Source organism: Fonsecaea monophora (genome assembly GCF_001642475.1).
Source record: "Fonsecaea monophora strain CBS 269.37 chromosome Unknown Scaff91, whole genome shotgun sequence".
In the NCBI taxonomy this organism is placed as follows: Eukaryota; Fungi; Ascomycota; class Eurotiomycetes; order Chaetothyriales; family Herpotrichiellaceae; genus Fonsecaea; species Fonsecaea monophora.
The window spans coordinates 29968-50729 of record NW_019174022.1 but is presented as its reverse complement, the minus strand read 5'-3'; the positions used below and the strand labels follow the sequence as shown (position 1 = coordinate 50729).

Genomic DNA, 20762 nt, shown 5'->3' with positions numbered 1-20762 from the left:
TTCGCTATCAAATCGCAAAGAAAACTTGACTTGTCAAGGTCAGTTTCGCCCGCACACGTGACTGGGGAAGAGCCAGAACCAGAATTAGGACTTGGCGCCAAGCCGGAGGATCATCGGCAGAGAAACTTCGCACACGGATTTTCGCAGAAGCGGTTCTCGTCAAGTCAACCGCAGATTCACGACACGCAACGATTTCCTCGCCTTCAACACATCCCATTGCCTATCAAACACCGTCGCAATGGCAGGCGTCAGACTTCAGTACCGTCGCCGGAACCCGTACGTATATCCCTGTCAACTCTGCGGAAGACCAAGACCATCGCAAAACTATGGAGGAAATGAAATGGGCACGATGTTCAATAGCTGACAACAACCCGCAAAACCTAACAGATACAACACCTCGTCCAACAACGTCCGAGTCATCAAGACCCCCGGCGGAAAACTTCGTCTTCTTCACATCAAGAAGCGCGGCACAGCCCCGAAATGCGGTGACTGCGGCGTCAAACTACCAGGTGTAAGTGATGAGCCGCTGAAAGGAGGAGAGAGACCAGCACATCTACACCCACCCCCATAAACCAATCTTTCAATCTACGCACAGATTCATTTGAAGACCTCGTTTCTAACAAAAAGCCACGTGTTGGTTCTATAGATTCCCGCCCTGCGACCCAAAGAGTACGCCACCACCAGCAGACCACAAAAGACCGTACAGCGTGCATATGGAGGCTCAAGATGCGGCAACTGCGTACGGGACCGGATTGTCCGCGCGTTCCTGATCGAGGAGCAGAAGATTGTCAAGAAGGTGCTGAAGGAGACGCAGGAGAAGAAGACGGGGAAGAAATAGAGCAGGATTTCCCAAGGGTGTAGCTGGGAGGTGGGAAGATGACTGTCACCAAATTCTTTTGATGAGACATGGGGCGTCTTGCTTGTGACCGAAACTTACATGCGGTCAACGGCGATGGTCGGAGAGCAAAAAAATGGCAATGGCAATGGAAAATATTCCAATATGTGCACGATGATGGTGCTGCACTTGTGTCACCTAGGCTTCGGGCAGGTGGAAGAGAAGCATCTTGAAAGACAACAAGTTTCACGATTCGAGTGGTCAAATGTCACTACGAGGTGGTTTCAACTCTAGGAAATATCTCGATCGGAGTACCAGTAGAATAGGTGGCGTGATTTGTTCCCTTGAAGAGCCCAGACAGTTCTCATGTCATTGCAGAGTTCTATGGCATGTGTGCACCATTCCTCTCCTCCATCCTCCTGCTTCCCTGCGTCCGCCTTGTTCGGGTATCACGACAACATCCTAGAAGTGAAGTCGCCGAAGTTTAGTCTGTGGTTGCTCGTCCTCGTAAGACATAGAGGTCGGTGAGATCGGCATCGCAATATTTGGGCGCCGTCAACCTGGCTCTCCAGGACAGGGCCATTGTGACAAGGTATTATCGTTTCCGCAGAACATCTGGATGACAGCATCACTCAGGAAAGAGAAACAGGGCTGGAATTGTCCTGAGTGGACTATCGTGAGAGCCGGTGTAACACTTCCAGCAGTACGTGACATGAACATGTTCTGCATACGGTCACAATTCCACCTTCTCGCAAAGTGTCAGTATAGTAGGATTCAGTCGTCCGTCGCATACTCACCCTGGAACAGCCCAATTGTGCCTGCAGTCTCGTCCACTTCAGATGCGGAATAGTGCTACCAGCCACGATCTGGCCCCAAGCGGCGCGATGGGTGAGAGACCACCTGTTCCATGCGCATCAATCTTCGCATGCAAAGATATTCTTTTTGGTTGAGGTTCGTAGTAACACCGCGCAACGGCTCACAACGCTTTTACGAGAACGGAATCAAGGCAAAATCTCCGCTGCCGATTTCTCCTGCGCTTTCACATCTTCAGTTCTTTACAAAGCACTTGTCCAACAGGTAGATAATGGTTGAACGACAGTTATAAGACAATCCGTAATTCCTCCTGTGAGAAATGCTTGATTGCCTAGACTCAACAACCCTCCAGGGACTCAAAGAAGGGACCGCCATCAGATCGCGCTCTTGAGTGGGAAGGTAACACATTGCCGCTGTCAAATCTGTCATATCTGCCGGCTGCCATGCAGACGAGCCACTCGACGATCCACCAACAAGTTGGTCTGGCAATGGGAGCCACATTTGTCCTACCTCATTATCGTGTAGTTACCACCTGGCAGGCACATCACTTGCAGAGAGGCACAAGGCATGAGAATATTGAAAAGATCCTGTGTCGGCTCGGAGGCAGCATCCGAGGCCAGGCACGGCGTTCATGGGAATGTGAGGGTCACATTCAGAGGACTGCGCATCCCCTCTGCGTCTAGAATAGAGAAATGCTCAGGGGAGAAAAAAAGCTGGGGTTGGTGGGCCGAGGGCTATGGTGATACAGACACATCTGTACCACAGAAGATTTTCAGTCACAACTCTCTGGCGGTCGCGACCGAAACGCAAACTTCAAAACATTCTGTTGGGTTTCCGGGTCTCAATAGTGATGGGGATGATATCGAGATTCGAGATTCGACCTCTCGAGATGAGGGAGAGGGAAGAGGTGGCAGGGCTTCATCCCACCTTGTGATCCATGTCACCATCCATGTCGATGAAAAAGCGCGAGCGTTGTCTTTCCAAAACCAGTGGCTGCCATCATGGTGTCGAGGATGTCCGTGGGGCGCCAGAAGTGTTGTGACATTCCCTAGTCAGCTTAATTGGGCGGTGGGATACCTGTGAGACCAGCTTCTGCTGGTGACAGAGCTGGTCACACCATTTATCATGAGGTATAACGGGCACTAGTAACCTCGAGGAAAGAACCATCTTCGATACCCTGACAGATGTGCTCGGCCAATGGATTGGAGGGGAATGGCGTAGACCTAGTGGCTCAACCATTGAGAGTAATAGAGTGATCGCATCGAATGTCAATTAGTCGGAAAACCTGGCTGGGGAACCTGGTGTGCACCGACAGTGCGAGGTTGTCGTTTGATGTTGTGGTACAGTGCAAGGCGAAACCCTCCAAGGCTTGCCCTGGATGCTTCTGTGGTTGTCTTGATCTGGTCAATCCCAGGTTGTATTGTCATACGTTGCTCAGCATATGTCAAGCACGTTCTGAACAATTGACTGGGGCAGGGATACTCGGAACCGTGCATGACGGGTTGACGGGAAAAAGAAGCTGTTTTGCCTCGTTGAATCTATCAGATTCAATCGATACTAACCAGGGAGTGAATCTGGTGGGTATTGCATGGTACAGTCACCGCCAAAAGTGGACAAAAAGATTCAAGGTTCGACCACAGAACGGTGTCTGGCCCATGAGGACTTGCCCATCCAAGATTTGTCACCAGCGTGGGTTGGAGATGGCGTGGACCGTTCTGCGAGACTGTGTCTCTGAAGAGACTCATAGTTTCAACAACCCGGAAGCTTCAGCCGTGGCAGATGTTGGACCTTGTTGAGAATCGAGCGAGCACCTGAATTAGGATGGAAATCCTAGCCAGGGGTTGTCTTCTACTTTTGTCCGTCCAATGCTCTTCTTTGGTAGAGGCAAAGTTTTTTTGTTCAGGGATTGGCCCTTGTTCGCCTCGCAGAAGTGCGTCGACATCGGCTCTTACCCGGCAATAGATGGGGCTGGAACTCCTAATGGCTCGAAGACATGTCTCTCAGCCCCCCCGGGTTGGCACAGGAAGAAGCGTCGAAACTCTCAATGTCCAAAACCAACAGCCCAGTTCTTTCAGCGAGGCTTACCCGCATTGAGAAATTTGTTACGTCGGGCTATATTTCCAGCCCAGGCGGGAGCGGGATGGCAAAGGGAATTTCGTGACGAGATCGATCGCATGCTGCCGCAGATAATCGCAGATGCCCCAGCTCGATCACACCATCCACCAGCCTATCCTGGCCAAGTGGATTGGATATTCCGCCTCCACAAACTCAAAACCGAGATTTCGAGGCACGTTCTGCCGCATGGGACTTGTCTTGGTAGTCACTTGAGGCAAGGACCGATGCAAGGGAGCCAACACTATTATTCCGCTTTGTGGAGCTGAGATCGGGAGTAATCTTCTCAGGGCGATTAGGACATCGAGTCGAAACCAACCAAGACAAGGTGGCAACAAGTGGCATCTTGACAGCACGATCTTTTGGCAGCCCCGATCGGATCCGTTGCTTTAGATGACGAGCTTCGAAGACTTGTGTTCAAGTAGTGCCGGGGATGGGCTGAACGGAGTAGGATTGAGCCAATGCGGGAAGCGAGGAGGAGAAGTCTTGCAGGTTCGCACGCGGAGTTGATAACGAGGAGGTGGCTTTGGCTTGGTGTCTGTCCTTTGTTCCGGCAGATGCACTAACTCGTGTTGCTCTAGGCTGGCCCGTATCGTGACGCCACCGGAAAATCAACAGCCAGGAAGTTGAAAGATCGATCAAGGGGGAGGGGAAAGACCGGGGGTATTTGTCCGCTCATCACAGTCTGCTGCATTAGTGTCAAGAGTTATTGGATCTTTGGCCTGGCATTTGTTTGACACGTCTTGGGTTGTCATCCCCGGGTTGTCAATGGGCACCCTCAACGGGCGTCCCCCTCCTCCTTGCAGTCGTAATATCAATTACACCTAAATCCTCCGCTGCGCTGTCTATGTGTGCTATGTTTTTCCCGCCGACCGCCTATATTCGTCGATGGGAGTTGTGTTGCTGAAGTGAACCGGAAGGATCAAGACTTCTGAGGGGGGGGCCAATACGAACTTTAGCCTGCGCACGGCACAGCCCATACCGGGGAAGGAAGCGTGGGCTCGGGTCGAGGGCACGGGGAGAGGAGAATCCTGACGCCATGTGGGCATGTGGTAGCGAGACTGAGCAGCTCAAACACATGGACCAGGGCACCAAGGACATTTCATAGGACGAAAAAAGGTTTCCGTGACGCCGATCCGACGCTCGAACAAGCAAGAGGAGACGCTGGAGAATCTGGGATTCTGAATTCTGAGCTGAAATGACAATGCAGGTTGGGAAAATCTAGACCCGCAGGTGGCGCCCGCTCGCCTCGCCAAGAGACGCTTACCCTCAACCCTCCCAACCCCCCGGCGCTCGTCTCTCCTTGATTCTTGCAGCTCGTTATCTGTCATCCAATGCATTATTTGTCTTCTTGCTAGAAAGGGGGGTATAGTACAAATCGTAAAAACTCAGGTCTCGTAGGTGTGTCCGTCCAGGTGGCAACAATTCTCCTATGCAGAGCTCCACAAAAATCTCGTGGCGTGGGATGTGAGTATAGTCAGGTCGACCGTCATTCCTTGACGGCATCACCGCCCTGTCTTGACCAACCCCGTAAACCGCAACGAGTACAGCTGTGCGGCCCACACTGCCCTTGCCTTGATGCCACCCCCCCTGGGGACCGGACAATCCATCACAGGCTCTGCTGAAGTTTGTTCGTGCAAGTCATTTAGTGGTAACCAATGATATGAGTACAACCCCGGGAAAAAAGAGGGCTTTCAGCTGCAGACTCAGTCCGCATGGAATCTGACCAGTTCTTCCAGCTGTTGATCCCGCATCGATTGCAAGAGAGCATTCTGCAGGTGCATGTTCTCTTCTCCGTTGCCAATGTGCTGTGCCCTGAAACCCAAGGTGTCTTGTGGGGACAGACATCGGAGCAAATTCGCTTCTTCGGCTGCCAGATTCGGCTCCACAGGGGTCATTGGCCAACTTCTCACAGTGGATCGAGGATCGTGGAAGTCAAAGCTTTGGTAGTCGGTGCAATCGGAATATGAGGCGGTCGATGGGCTTGGGGTTGCCGTCGAGTCAGTCAGAGCACCTGGCTCTTGATACTTCCTTTTGGCTGCATGTCGCGCTGCTCGCCCCCCTTTCGCTCCCGCTCTTTGACGTTGAATGGCTGGTGTGCGACTCCCCAGTGGCTTTTTGCCAGCTCCAGTCTTGCGATACCTGGTCGTGGATTGCACTCCGTTCTCGATCGCTTCAGCGGTCAGGATCCAGACGCTAGTTGCTTTCCTTGAGTTCCCCCTGGCGCTGTCCCTGTCGTTTTCAAATGCCTGTGTCAGAGTTAGTCGGCGGTGCGCGTGGTCATCAGAATGTGTTTCGCTAACCTTATTCATCGAGAGATTGTGCCGAATGCTATTCTGCCAACCATTTGATCCAGACTCTCGAGGTTTGGTGGTATTGTGGCGAAACCATTCGTAGATCTCTCGGAGCATCATCCTATGACCCGGCGCCTGCATCAGAGCTTCGTAGATGAGTCTGGCGTACGGCTTGTCATCACCTGCCTCTTCGTCTTCCTCCGTTGCGGTGAATGATCGGCACTGGCCGTATTCCGGTGATGAAGGCCACGCACTCTGCTCTTCGAAGTATGGGTATGTCGTGAGCGACACTGAATCCGAGTTGTATGGTAGCAGAGGGAGCGCGCTGAAATCGTGGGTGTGTACGACAGTGTTGTCAACAAACTGCGGATATAGCTGACGAGGTGCCCAGGTCGGTTCAAGTTCGAGATCGCAAAGCTGTAGTTGGGTACTTGTAGGGAAGACGTCCTCATGGTGTACATGCAGGTTCTCGTAGACGGTCTCGTCCAGATCCTCCAGCTTGAGCAATGGGTGGACTTCCGCCTGCTGCTGGCTTGCGTACATTGGCAAATGAGAGGGTTCTGAAGAGGATGGCTGTATATGTCGCTCGTCAAATGTTCTGGTGGTCATCATGTGTGAAGGCTCAAAATCTCCAGCATTGCCGTATACTTCGTATACTTCGTGATGATGTGTTGGGATTGGAGCTCCCATCTTGACCACTCTGCACATTGATCGATTGAGAGATCTGAGTTGATCGACCAATAGCAGAAACTTCTTCACAAGGACTTATCGATCGGTCATGAGGGACGTGCCGACCTGAGTATTTTCCAGAGCAGGGAAGAGTGGAGGAACAATGATAGCTTGAATGTATTCACTTCAAGATCGCGACAAACAGGAAGAAAGGGCGGTGCTTTAAGGCTTCAAAGCCAAAACAAAGAAGGTAAAGGGTTGGAATAGTATTATTTAGAACAGACAAGCGATCCAGAGGTGCATATGACGGTACATGCTTGAAAGGGAGGGGGGTGGAAACCATGCAAACAGGCAGGGATGGAAGGGGTGGAAAGAACGGGCTCCGGAACGCAAACAAGAGGGTTCCTGGACTGACCTTCATATCCTTTCTGCTGTAAGTGAAGACGCCTGGCAGCACCAGCTGCATGCTAGTACAGTAAAGTACTGTATCACATCTGTCCAAAGGGAATCCGGGATGCTGAAGATTCCCCTAGCCAATCAGATCTGGCATAGCTTGCGGAGCTCTTTGTGCAACTAGGTTGTGGCTCAACGGGCTGTCATGTTCGGAAGAGTGCATCTGGTTGGGCCTCAAATGCCAACCTGCATTGATCCACCCTCTCGTCCTGCACCAGCAAAATTTGACTTTGTGTATTTTCCCTTTGCCCTTTGCTCCTGGGAAGACACAGGGGGGGGGGGGGGGGGTTGGCGATTAACAAGCCATGCCGGTGCGTCGAAGAAGGGCTGCAAGATCTAGGGTCGGCTGATCGGCCAACGTAATTGCAGATTTGACGGCTAAGATTGGTCTAGGGGCAAGGCTGCCAGACAGTAGGATCCATGGGTTTCGTGGTAAGGAACTGCGAGATGGGATAGTTGATCGATAGGTTAGACCCCATCTCGCTGGATATTCAGGCTTATAGCTCTCATGTCCAATCTTGATCATGTCTGTAGTCGATGCATGAAGGATGTCTGCTTCACCTCCTCGTGGGTATGAAAGTGTTTTCTGTTCTAGAAGTTCCAGAATAAAACCACGTACCCGGAGGAGGACTGGAGCCAAAGGTTTGCCGTACAGAAATTAGGCAGAAGGCTTAAGTCTCCCTCACTCAGGTCAAAATTTTCCTGGCTTGTCAGCTTCTAATATGAAGGTATACTGTGGTGGGAGGACAGTTCTCCGTGTCTAGGCACTGATGATAATTGGACTGACTGAGTTGCGGCACCAACGACATAAACAAGGTCGGTGTCCTGACAATTATCTGGGGTATGAGAGAAAAGGTGGTGAAGGCACTGTCTGACAGAAAGTACTTTCAAAAGACACAACCCAGTGATGCCAGAGTCACGGGTGCGTTCAAAAGTCACCCAGATGCCTACTGCTGGTGCCTCCACATGTATATATTTGCTAGTGTCTGGCGGTAGTTATTGAGGAGTCATAAATCCGTGGAAAGAGGGGGCATTTGTTCTTCAAGGCAATGGAATCTGAATGAGAACGGAGGAGAGATTTGCAGGCACTTATACGAGGTACATATGAGTGCTGAATGGTCTGCCGTAGATTGTACTGTCAAGCACTAAGCCCGAAGAGTCAGGCAATGCACTTTTTATGTTTGGCCTTATGGCCGCAACCGTTGCTTGAGGCCACGATGCCCGGGAGCCTTTCTTCCGGGCCACCCAGCTGATTGCAACCTCCCAACCAATCTACTAGGGACTTCATCCGCCAAGAGGGGCCAGCCAGGCCAGTCGACGTCAGTCAACGCGAGCTGACTTTGCTTACTGTACTCGGTCCTCTCCAACTGCCCATCTCGTGCCGTCACAAGCCGTGATGCCCAGAACGAAATCCAGTTCAGGGAAATGCCAATTAGATACACTACATTGTCTCAATCACTCAAGTGCGTTTCTTGGTCTGAGTACTAAGCCCGTCGGTGGCAGTACCCTTACATACCACCTCTCCACTCACTTACGCTGAATGACGGAAGCATTCAATCTCTTTCCGCGACCTTCCTAAGCCTCTGCTTCTTCTCGCCGGGGAAGAGCCAAACATACACCATTACCTTCCTTCCCACCGGCATTATTTGTGAATCACCTTCTCTTCTCTGTCTCCCTCCGAACCTCTCTATTCTGTCCAAAGAATAATTCGCCGCCATGCCGGAAGTTGTTCGGGGCAGTCGTGCCAGTTTTCAAGTAGACGCCAGTCGACAGGCGTCACATGATGGAGCGATTCCCACCTCTCCTCTGCGAGAAGCACGCGGTGTTCACTTTGGAACCGATAGGCCTGAACTCGAGCGAGAAGAGACTCCGACACCGGGTCTGAGAGCCGTTGATACTGGGCTCAGTACTATGTCTGCCACGGAGCGAAGAAAGAGCCGAGAACAAGCAAGAAAAGAGCGCAAAGCAGAGCCTGAAAGAGACGCATACTATGACAGTCGTGCTGCGACCAAGCGAGAATTCCGAAGGCGAGCGAGTACACTACAAGACTACTATACTCAACATCCCACGCTTCTGCCACAACTACCATTTACCTGGAGACACGGGTGGCGGCGATGGAAACTGTTCTTGACGATATTTACAATCATTGTGGACGCCTGTATCATTCCTATTGTCTTATTCTATACCATGAAATTCGCGGGACACGTTGAGGGTTGGATAAGTAAGTCCCGGATTCTCTGCAGGAACCTTTGTGAAGCTCTGGCTAACACAAGCTCGATAGTTTTCGCAGTCGTGGCCACTATCTGGGGTGGGCCTACATACGTCGAGTTCGCAGTCAGGACCTGGCGGTTGTTTAAGAAGGAGAACTTCTTTCGACCTCTGGGGACCTCGAATCGATGGGCCTTCGACATCACCAACTGGATTTCTGTCCTGACTATCACCGTCGTGACTGCGCTGCTCATTGTCGGCAGTGCGCCTCACATTGTTTGGTTACGGGTTCTTTCGTTGCCCGCCCCAGCGCTCCTCTTTTGCATCACAGGCTGTGTATTCATCCTTACCATGTTCAACCTTACGCACACCAAGGCGCCTTTCCGGATCAGCTCTACCGAGAAGGGCGCCGCTGTGTACCCTGGAGCATACTACCTGATCGAGGATGTCGTCGCGGTTAACGCCAACGCCGGCAGGCCTTTCCGCGAAGCCTTGGCTGCGCGGTATAGAGCAAGTCCACGGTTCCGGAGGATGATCTTGGTCCAGTCTCTGTTCTGGTCCATTCCGGGACTTTTGATGTCGATTGGGTGCATCGTGGTGGTGTGCATCCACCCCGTACCCAAGGACGTGGGTTATGGTATTGGTAAGTTCTGTCCCAAGAACATGGTCAAGGAAGGACGTAACTGATGTGGGCTTTAGGCTGGGGTGTCCCCTTCGTCTGGGTGGCCATCTGGGTGGGCATCACCATTCCATGGGTTCGACGAGACATGCACAAAGAAACCGTGACCTGGGAGGAAGACTGTGGCATCGAGCCCGGCGACAAGCATCACGACGAAAAGAAACTCGAGCCCACGGACTCGGACCGCGAGACGACAAAAGAGCAGGCTCCGGATCCAGAGCCATGATATTGCTCCTCAGATGCATCTGTACTACTATTTCTATTGACTATATTTAATGGAATGGTGAACGCATATGGTCTGATGAGTCTGGCCTCAAAAATGGCGGCCATGTACTTCAAAATCCTTTATTTTGTGGACGACTGGTTTCTCGTTGAAGCGTTGTTGCATTGGATATCCCTCTTAGCATTTGAGCCACACTACACAGCGGGAGTTTTTGAGGGAGAAGAGTTGACGTCGAGCGTGGCATTCATTCTTTGGGGGATTGTTTGGCAAAAAGACCCTAGACATAATGAGACCAAACACCTTTTTCTATCCCAATTGTGTTACGTTTTCTTGAGCAGGTCCAGTTATCCATCCACCTACTGTCTCCTTCTGTAGATTTATTTCATGGTAGTGAGGCACCACGCGAGACACTATCGTCCCGCTCACCGGTTCAACTGTTAGAACCTTGACACTGGATACTTGATTCTTTGTACTTGGTAGTAGGTACTTGGTGCTGCAATTACTCGACGTCATGGGATCGACGGATCGACACTGCATGGTTGGTTGGTTGGTAGTGCGGTGGCGCACCAGTCACCTACCTTGCTGCAGTACCAAGGGTACCAAGGGTCGTGAGAACAGGTTTTCAGGTAGAGGAGGTAGAGAGTGAATAATGAGGGGGCATGCGAGATACAGAGACAGACACGCCTCTTGCATGTCGGAATCGCAAAGTACTGGTGGTAATCACCCATCACTATCTGAATTCCGTGGGATGCCGGCCGGCGTCTCGCTTTCTCTCATTTCTCATTTCGCACCTCTCACCACTCACACTACTCTGTTGGGCCACCCATCCTCTCTCCCCTCCTTTTCCTCGAGAGGTACGAGTAGATAGATAGGCCGAGGAGGGATAGGAGGGATGGATAGACGGAGAGACTAGAGACTAGAAACTAGGTCATAGGCAGTAGAAAACACAGCATTCAGTATGACAGATCTGACAGATCTCGGAGGACGTGTATTGTTGTGTTGGTCATCAATGGGTCAGGCAGGCAATCGTGAACCCTTTGCTTGATTGATCACTTCGTTAAAAAACTCGCTGCGTATTCTCGTCACATCAATGGGGGGGGGCCAGGTCGATAGAATCCGACCAACGTGACTCTTCATGACACGCAGTACAAGGCCCCTCACATAAGGCATACCGACAGTCTTCAGCCTCGTCAGCTCTGTCAGCTCCTTCAGCTCGGTCCAAAGCAAACAATGTGCTAGCAATCTGCGTAAACCTCTTTCTGTCTGCTGACGCGCCACCACGTCTCCTCACTTTCGATACACCACCCGCTTAAAGGTGAAATGCAGCGTTAATACACCCTTTTCGAACGTGCTCTTGAATCCTCGGTCGTGCTTGGAGCTATAATCCCAGTCTCGGTCCACAATTCTAAACGCAATATCCTCGTAAGGCGGCCCACTCATAAACCGGATGATACAGGTATCTTCTTCGCCCGCAGGTGCCATGGTTTGGCCCTTCCTTCGACCTCCTTCTCGGATGATCTTATACGTGGGGGCTTTTGTAGGATCGATCAGATCGGGATAGAAGATGTGGAATTTGTAACCCTGGACGACTTTAGGTGGAGGGTTGTCGTGATCGTAGTGGGTTTGGTTGTACTTGTTCCATTCGTACCCCATCTGGACCCGGTTGAAGTACTTCGGTTTGCGCGGCCGATATTTGCCCCCGTACTCCTGCATCCAGAGCGGCTTGGATTCGGACGACGTCTCTTCCTCGCCGGCAAAAATCTCCTCGTTCTCGTTGACGCCTCTGGCGACTTCGCGGTCAAAGAGGGCTTTTGTTGTTGAGGATACATCTTCTGTCGAGCGGTCAAATCGACTGGTGGGATCCACGGTTTTGGATGGTTGCGCCGCTGGTCGAGGCTGAAGTGAAGTCGGGATCGTCGAGGCCGTGCTGGCACCAGCTTTGGGAGCTGGAACGTAGCCCATATGAACGATTTTCCTCCTGCTTGCTGCCACATTTTGAAGAAACGTCTTCTCGTCCTGGATTTCCAGGCCTTTGTCCTTTGTCGGAATCTCCAATAGCGGGTCTGGATCAACCTCCTTCGAATGTTGGGGAGAGACTGTGGGCTCAACTCCAGCATTCTGAAGTTGTTGCTGGACCAAGCGTGCTTTCTGCTCGTTCTCCTGCTTCAGGTTCTTCAAGCGCGACTCGAGAACGTCCTGACAAACTCTTTTGAGCTTTGCCTTTGCCTTCCAAACAAGCAAGCTATCCAAGAGCTGCTGCCAGTAGTCGGTATCTATAGGTTCGTCCGAGTCCAGCTTGGTTCTTATTTGTCCCTCCAATACCTCCAGCTGCTCGTATGACTTGGGACCCAAAAGCTTGTCTATGTCGGACGCCACGGAGCTCATTGCTCTTCCTTCTGGACCTGACGCACGTAGCTTCTTCTGCCTGTCCTTGCAGATGATTTGCATGGTCTGCCAATAGTCCCTATTCTTCCTGTTTTTCTCCAGATTCATGTATGTCTCAATATCTCGGCGCAGCTCGGAAAGTTGGCTTTCAGAGAGTCCGTCAAAGACGCTGTCCGGGTCCACAAAGTCCAGATCTTTCTCCTCAACCTCATCATCCAACGGATTGCGGGTAGGGTCGACCACACGGAGGGTTACTGCCAACCAGTCGATGGGTTTCGCTCGCCCTTCCTTGACTCGGATGTCTGCCTTCTTCTTAGCCTGCTTGAGAACGAAATCATCCTCTTGCGCAACCCACTCTCTCATGCGCTCATCTTCCTGCATCTGATTGATTCTCATTTGGTCCTTGTGGGACCATCGCTGAGGCTGGCCATGGTTTCGCCCTCCTCTTGGAGCATCTCGTTCTCGATACTGTCTGCTGTCATCACCCCGCCGCCAGGGTGGAGGGGATTGGGATCGCTTCCGCTTGTAAGCCTGTTGGACGTCGCTCATAGTCGTGTCTTGAGCCTTGATTTGTCGTGGAAAGAGTGCAAAGTGTGATCTCTGCAAGGTTTCCTGCCTGTTGAATAAAAAAGAGGCGGGCAGCGGGCAAGGCGCAACTCAGTGGCTAAACTTCGGCAGAATTTAATTCGACGAGGTTGGAAGACGTGACACACTTCAAGCTCGCACCATCTTTTTCTCTCTATACAGAGCAACATCTACCATATGAGATGTTCCTGTTGGCTCGTTTGCTTCCAGTTCACCGAAATGCCTTGGCGGCTCTCCCGTCATACGGCTGAGTTTTCATCATGCAGACCGTGGACAAGATCCACAAATCTCGAAACAAAGGCCCGGCATGCACTCAATGCCGCCAGTTGAAGGTAGGCTGAGCACACAACGCGATGCTGTCTAGTGCGGCTTGTCCTCCATGTACCCTTGAATATGCGACTAAGTCATTGACCTCTCGCGCAGTTGAAATGTGACTCCAGTCAGACGTTCCCTGCTCCTTGTAGCAGATGTAGTAGAACTGGGTCACGATGTCTGATCGACTCTTCCTTCCGGCGCGAGAAGCGACAGGAGTAAGTCAAACGCGTCCTCTGGATGGAAATTCCTGACTTGATTCAAGGCGTATTGAGAGACTGGAAGAGGAGCTTCTCCAGGCGAAACAGAAACTAGAACATGCGCCGTCTGCTTCTGACCGTGCGTCGACCGAACCCCAGGCACGTCTACCTGGGGGTGAGGAGGACTTTGCGACTTTCCCTTTCGCGAGCTTTGCCGGGGAACTGGAATCAGTGACCCTGGAAAACATCACTATTCATCCCAATACCATCGTTGAGCTGTTTGAGCGGTGAGTTTCGTGGTGAAGTCTTGCGGCGTCGCACGCTGACACTGTCGTAAAGATACTACATCCATCACCATCCTCGATTTCCCATATTGTCCGCACCCTCGGTCACGTTGAGGTCTTCCAAGAAATGGCCTCCTCTGTTCTGGAGCATTATCCTGGTCGCTGCGAAATGCCGCCAGCATGTCAGCTTGTACTCTCAGCTCAGCCAGCCGCTGAAGAGGCTTGTCCTCAGTCCCGAATACCTCGCAAATCGTTCAGTTGAAATGATTCAAGCTCTGTTGCTCCTCTGCACCTGGGCAGGAGGCGATGACAGAAGCTGGACCGACCTGTCGTGGACTTACAGCGGGATTGCCACCCATGCAGCCCTCCAAATAGGTTTACATCGACCGGAATATAGCAATGATTTTATCTACGGCTCCAAATTCGATGAAGACGCCATTGTGCCCAGAAGGAAAGCATGGGTTGCCTGCTTCATCGTCAATGAGATGTATGTTGTCCCCGACCTTTTCGATCGTCCACTAATGTTCTGCGATCAGGGCGAGTCGTAGAATCGGAGTTCCTTGCACCACACCCATCGACCATACCATCCTCGAAGCGCTGTCTTCGCCCTCTCCCGCTATTCCCTTGCGGCTGAAGCAACAACTCCAGATCGCATATCTTTCATACCGAACGAATACTACCCTAGGCAATTCCGACCTCAGTCCGGCGGGTGTCCTCCAGAGCTCGATTTCGGCCATCCACATGTTTGAGAAGGAATTTTCGCTCATGGAATCGACACACGGGGTTTTGTGGTCACCACACGAAGAGGTTCTTTTCCTCGGATCGAAGCTGAACCTGTATATCTACGCAATCACCTCCTCAAACTCGACGACTGAAAACGGCCGACACTCTAACGTGGACGAGTTCATCGGCCCGGCTCTTGCGACAGGTTTGAAGCTTATCAACATAGCCAATAACGCCGAAGACGAAATCATCTCCTGGAGCGTCCACACGAAGGAATCGCTCATCGCGGCGACCTTTTTCCTCCTGATGCTTCGAGACAGCGAGCACCCGCTGGTCGACCTCGCCGCCACGAGAAAGGCAATCGGCCAGGCGTGGAACACGCTGCACGCCTGCACCGTCACGGAGCACGACTACCTGACGCGAACGTGTACCACCATCTCCTACCTCAGCCAGCATCCGTTAAAGCGGGAGGGCAATGGCTTCGCGCTGAGGACCAAGTCGAGAATGGCGTCCAGCATCATGTGGGACACCATCAGGCGGCTGAAGGAGCAGTTCGGGCTAGAGAAGCCCGCGCAGTCTCTCAGTGAACGTCTTGCCGCGGCGAGCGATCGCGCCCAACCTTCCGGCGAATTCGGCGCCCCGCCGTACCCGGATAACCTCTCTTTCGAGTACTCGGGCGGCGACTTGATCGATTGGGATTCGCTGTTCAATGAGCTGGGGGATTTCTACATACCGCCACCAGACCTGGGGATCTAGCCAAAAACACCCAATGCGCGGGGATATTTTATATATATGACATACAAAACAAACAAAAATGAATCTTGGCCTTTTACCCGTTGAATTTCTGGTAATACCACAAAAAACTCGGTTCTATAGTGGACAATCGCTTCAAATCCAGCTAGACGAGTAACTCGGCGCCGCCGTGACCGACCTCGCGCTCCTCCCCAGCCGCACCTCCGCTCTGCGAATATGTTTCGGCACGGGCTCGGCGCCTTGAAGATCGCCCTCGTCGGCGATCAGTCTCGAGAGAGCCGGGTCGCGGGTGACTCTGACGATGGTGGAAAAGGAGCTGGTGTACGAGGCGCCGTTGTGGAGCAGCGCGTGCACGCCCAGCAGGACACAGGCCAGGGCGAAGAATGCGCTCAGCCCGTACGCCGCGAGGAGCGCTCGCGGGTCGTAGACGAACTGTGATTCGAACCTTTGGCGCAGCGCCGTGGCTGTCGTTTGGTCGTTGCCAGTGGACCTGGGTTTTCATGTCATTTAGTTGGCCTAGATACCGGGCAGGAGGAATAAGATGAATTTTCCCTAGGGAAATCAAAAGCTGACGTGACGCGTGTGAAAAAACTTACCCCGAGACAACGCCGTACCGCATACTCAGCGTAATGTTCTGAAACAGCATCTCATTCTGTCTGGCTTGACGGAGCGTCAGGGCCGTTTGGTCCAGGCCTTGCTGCGCGGGGAATAAGGCCCGGTTCATCCCAAGAGCGTAGACAGAGTTGATCGTCGGCAAAGAGATGTCTCTGGAGTATGTGATGGGCCCACCGATCATCATGACAAAGGATTCCATGACGGCTTGCATATTCATCTGTTGACGGACACGCGTGTCCTGTGGCGTACCCTGCATTGAGCGGAGGGCAGGCATCCAAGCCTCGAGCTTCAACGAGGCCGTGACGAATTGTGCTCCAGTGCTCTTGACCTCGAAATGCGTGTCGTAAGACGCATTGTACAATGTACAGGTCATCATTTGGGCCTCTGCCTTACTGGCGACGCCTTGAATTCTATCGCCAGTCTCGTCGACGCCCGTGGTGTTGAGATAGACAAACACACGAGCCGCGTCCTTGGATACAAAATCCAGTCGATTGTTCCCGATCTGTAAGTCTGTGGATGCGAAGAATGAGCCATTCACGTCTGGTCCCCATCCAGGTTGTGGTGCCCAGCCAAAGTAAAATACTCTCGTGCTGGTCATATCCTCGTACTCGAGTATAGCCTTTTTCGCCCATGAAAATTCTTCGTCACTCGACATATCGCAACTGACGGCAGGGCCAAAGAATTGAAGGTTGAAGGTTAGGTTCGTGCTGGACGACTGGAGCGGAAGAACACGGTTTGCAAGGACTGTGGCAAATGTCGGATTGAATAGGCCTGTGGACATCGAGGCATAAGATGTTGTGTTACCGTCGGTTATCACGCCGCAGAACAGATTGCTGTCAGTTGTGAAGGGCCGCTGAGGGACGACTAAATCGCCGGTTTCAGAGACCAAAACGGGCTGGACAGACAGTGTACCTGGAGTGATGATAGCAGAAATGGGGAGGAGCCTCGGCGAGTCAGATTGGATCTTGTACTATGAAGCAGGTATCCTCACCAAGTAATAGCTGCCAAAAAGGTAAGGACAGGACGTCGCCACCATATGCGCACAGCCAGGAACTCGAAAGCATTGCCCAGTATTGCAAACATCGAGTCCAGAACGCCAATCTCGTGCGGCTTCGCATGCAGCTTGACCCACATCCACTGATCATACGCAACTCCCGTCGCGATCGCTAGACACAGCTTGGACAGGAAGGCGAGCGCTGTGCCTGCGCGAATCGCCCATAGCTGCAGCAGAGCGCTATCCGCAGGGTTTCCGCCCAGGCTCTGGTAGAGGGTGTGGTGGGCTGCCATGAGAATAACGCCGCCCAGAAAACCAACGCCCATAACAGTTGGTGCTCGCCAGTGTATATGGCGAAACCGCTGGAAGTCTTTGATTTCACTGACAACAAGATTCTCAGAATGCTTTTGCGACATGGTGATCGTTGAGCAGCTGCTGCCTTTGGCTGTGACTCGGGGCGAACCAGCTCACGGTATCGTTGTTAGTCGAGTAAAGAGAGGTCTTGAGAGTGACGCCGACATACAATGACTCAGGACGACTGGGTCAATGAGACCGGCAATAACGAACATGATATACCTGGCCTTGCTCGGGCTTGGTGGGGGCTAGATGTTCGAGCACTGCTCACCTTGTCACACATTGAGAACTTGGCTGGAGTCAGGAACAACACACCAGGCTGATGACCAGTAACAGGCCGTGTCGCTGTTAGGTACTAGCACTTAGCCACCGAACCAGTCAAGGTCGGCGGCAAATGAGTGGGCAGCCTAGCATAGCAGCGATATAGCGCCTTATAGGCCAGAAACATCGGGGCGTCGACCTCTAACATCATTGGTTGCAGGAAGTGAAAATGAGAAGAGGAAGAAACGATGTTGACGACGTCGAAGCTGTCCTCGTTGTGAGGCTGCCAAGACTTGCCCTGATTGGCTCTTTTCCTCAGCCTGAATATGGCTTCGACCTCGAACGACGTCAACTGCTGAAGTTGGAAAGGCTACACAGACACTGACAGCCTTTAAGATCTTTTGGGGAGCAGCATGTGAACAGATTCATGTGACACAATGCCCAATACCACCAGTGAAGGCTGGCAAGAACTACAGACGACGTCTCGTCGACAGTGCCCCAAGCTGTTCTACTCCTTCTCTACAGAAGAACAGTCATTCACCCTCCTTCTCACCGACCTAATCTCTATCTGGGAGTGTTCGCTTGACAAGTATGACATCCTTGCGGCAGCCGCCCGACAGCAGACGAGCATTGACCCATCCGTCTCATCGGACCAGTTCGGAGTCCTGCTCTCCAAGATCCGCAAAAGTCTCGGGGATGGCGCGAACTCCCTGATTCGCGGCGGCCGTGCAAACTCGCAGACGCTGCTGCTGCGGACAAGGACAGATCTGCCTCGTCCACTCCGGCCCCTTGAGTGGACCTTCACCCTCGAGCCGCAGCGAGCTTCCGAGCTGGCAGAACGCGTCCTTCGGCCCAGCTTGCACGAGGTCTTCGTCTCCCAAACCAAAATCAACTCCCTGCTCGGGATCATCAAGGACAAGGACCACATCATCTCACGCCTGCTCGACAGGGTTGGTAACTCTGCCGTGGACTTGAGCTTGGTCTTCCCCGGAATCGCGGGCTTTGCGTCCCGCAAGGGTGGCCATGTGTCTATCGCGGACGCAAAGAAGCATGTCCCCGGAATGACGAGTTTCGACGAGAAGTCGTGGACGAGACAGTTCGCCAACGACGAGGGATACGAGGGCGCTGATCGTACCGGGCTGAGCAACCTCGTCCGGGGTTGTGAGAAATGCTTCACGCACAGTAAAACCGAGCATGAAAGCTGGGTGAAAGATCTGCCTTCCACAGAGAAACCAGATCAGAATGATGATGCAAGCAGGAACCAGTCTGTGCCACCATCAACAAAGGCCGCAAAAGATGCAATAAAAGAGCCGGATATAAACGACGAATCCACAGACGACGAATTCGAGGTGAGATGTTCGACTCTACGTAAGGTATCCACGATTCCCACGACTGACATGTCTACAGCGTCAAGCGACCCCACCACACCTGAAGTCCAAGGATGTTCCTAAGAAGACGACACGTGAAAACACAGAGGACGAGGGAACCGAGGACGATGAACCAGTCCCCAGACGAGCACAGCCCTCGAAAATCGGCGGTCTAGGTCGACGAAATGCCACAAAAGCCTTTGGCGCGTCGAAGCGCTCACCGAGCCCTGTGGACGCTTCCGTGAACAAGTCACCTTCAAGTCGTCGGGCCTCCACGGCGTCGACATCCACGGCGACAGCTTCAGAAGTGGATGATGCTGCCGACGAAAGGTCCCAAGCACCCGTTGCGCCACGGAATAAGAGCAGTCACTCAACGCAAAAGTCCAAGATCGGCGCATTGCGAAGCAGAAAGGCTTCGGATTCACCCTCACCGCCAGCACCAGCGGCAGGGCCGGGGTCATCTACCTCTTCTACAGGAAGAGCTGCTGAGCAAGAGCCCCCTTCTCACAATGTACGTCTCGCCGCGCGAGGATCGAAGACACCCGAGGCAGGGGGAGAGGAAGAAGAGGAAAACGACGATCTAAACGACACATCGTCAACCGCGTCCTCATCTCCACCTCCAACCAAAGCGAAACCCTCGACCCCAGCACATGAACGACGTCGTCTAGGCCGCCTGGGAGGAGGAGGAGGAGGAGGGGTGGGAAAGAAACAAGCGACGTCGCCATCGCCAGGGACATCCAAGGGCAAGGATACCCCAGACAGCGCCCACACCGAGTCCCCTGCGAAAAGGAAGCCCAGTCGACTGGGCGGTCTCCGCAAAAGGGCACGCGACACAACTACATCCCCGTCCCCGCGAGCGCAGGGTAAAGAAGACGCAACAAATACGCAGTCACCCTCCGCATCTCGCTCCCCGTCACCATCCTCGTCCGCTGCGTCCCGATCCCGCACCCGCAACCCCTCCCTCGCTACCACCCGACGCCAGCGCCAGCCCCAGAACGACTCACCACCACCTCCCCCACCAGGCTCAACACGCACAAAGCCAGCGATCGAGCCAAAGACGAACAAGAAGGAAGAAGAAACGCCCGAAGAAGCCGCGAGCCGACGCCGGATGGAACTCAAGCGCACTATCGCAGCCACGGATGGGGCGAAGAAGAAACGCCGGTTTTGACTTTGGTCGTCCTCGCCCTCTCATGTCTACTGGACCAGGGATGAAGTTCAGGATACTTACTACTACCCGTCTACCGAGGAAAAGATGTGGGTGGGGAGCAGGAGAGCAAGAGTTGTCTATTACAAACTCTCATCATCTATTATATGGCCTTTTCATGTGTCCAATCTGTCTGGTCTGTGTAGTGTAGAGTACAGTGTTTCGATCGCTGAGGTGGAGAGTTCGATGCAAAAGTCCACAAAAGCACAAGCACAAGCACCGACATTCTCTCTCTGTTTTTCTCACTCTCGCTGCCTCACTCTCTCGATCACACGCACAGAGGGAAAGAGATGACAGATCTCACGCATGACCCTCGTCCCCTTCCTGTCACTGCATGCACCTCAAGGCCACGAGGCTCCGGCTTCTTTTCGTATATTCCTTGCGTGAGCGAGATGAAGATCTTGACACCCCTAAAATATCTGAACAGAAAGAAACGGAA

At 52.7% G+C, this 20762-nt stretch overlaps 7 protein-coding genes across 7 annotated transcripts; 4 read left to right on the top strand and 3 right to left on the bottom strand.

The window, feature by feature from the left end:
• Nucleotides 1-238: 238 nt before the first annotated feature.
• Nucleotides 239-838, top strand: AYO21_09342 (hypothetical protein; the record flags this gene model as incomplete). The annotated part of the gene is made up of 3 exons (XM_022659278.1): nt 239-276; nt 388-511; nt 647-838. The coding sequence occupies 3 exons, from the start codon at nt 239-241 to the stop codon at nt 836-838; spliced, it is 354 nt and encodes a 117-aa protein (XP_022508401.1).
• Nucleotides 839-5466: 4628 nt separating this feature from the next.
• AYO21_09341 (hypothetical protein) lies at nt 5467-6744 on the bottom strand (the record flags this gene model as incomplete). The annotated part of the gene is made up of 1 exon (XM_022659277.1): nt 5467-6744. The coding sequence occupies one exon, from the start codon at nt 6742-6744 to the stop codon at nt 5467-5469; it is 1278 nt and encodes a 425-aa protein (XP_022508400.1).
• Nucleotides 6745-8892: 2148 nt separating this feature from the next.
• AYO21_09340 (hypothetical protein) lies at nt 8893-10289 on the top strand (the record flags this gene model as incomplete). Its single annotated transcript, XM_022659276.1, has 3 exons — nt 8893-9397; nt 9458-10027; nt 10084-10289. The coding sequence occupies 3 exons, from the start codon at nt 8893-8895 to the stop codon at nt 10287-10289; spliced, it is 1281 nt and encodes a 426-aa protein (XP_022508399.1).
• A 1284-nt stretch (nt 10290-11573) lies between these two features.
• Nucleotides 11574-13220, bottom strand: AYO21_09339 (hypothetical protein; the record flags this gene model as incomplete). Its single annotated transcript, XM_022659275.1, has 1 exon — nt 11574-13220. One exon carries the CDS (start codon nt 13218-13220, stop codon nt 11574-11576), a length of 1647 nt encoding a protein of 548 aa, XP_022508398.1.
• A 524-nt stretch (nt 13221-13744) lies between these two features.
• Nucleotides 13745-15531, top strand: AYO21_09338 (hypothetical protein; the record flags this gene model as incomplete). Its single annotated transcript, XM_022659274.1, has 4 exons — nt 13745-13786; nt 13877-14055; nt 14108-14539; nt 14589-15531. The coding sequence occupies 4 exons, from the start codon at nt 13745-13747 to the stop codon at nt 15529-15531; spliced, it is 1596 nt and encodes a 531-aa protein (XP_022508397.1).
• Nucleotides 15532-15663: 132 nt separating this feature from the next.
• AYO21_09337 (hypothetical protein) lies at nt 15664-17553 on the bottom strand (the record flags this gene model as incomplete). The annotated part of the gene is made up of 4 exons (XM_022659273.1): nt 15664-16018; nt 16125-17007; nt 17056-17113; nt 17188-17553. The coding sequence occupies 4 exons, from the start codon at nt 17551-17553 to the stop codon at nt 15664-15666; spliced, it is 1662 nt and encodes a 553-aa protein (XP_022508396.1).
• Nucleotides 17554-18189: 636 nt separating this feature from the next.
• Nucleotides 18190-20287, top strand: AYO21_09336 (hypothetical protein; the record flags this gene model as incomplete). Its single annotated transcript, XM_022659272.1, has 2 exons — nt 18190-19101; nt 19160-20287. 2 exons carry the CDS (start codon nt 18190-18192, stop codon nt 20285-20287), a joined length of 2040 nt encoding a protein of 679 aa, XP_022508395.1.
• Nucleotides 20288-20762: the final 475 nt, after the last annotated feature.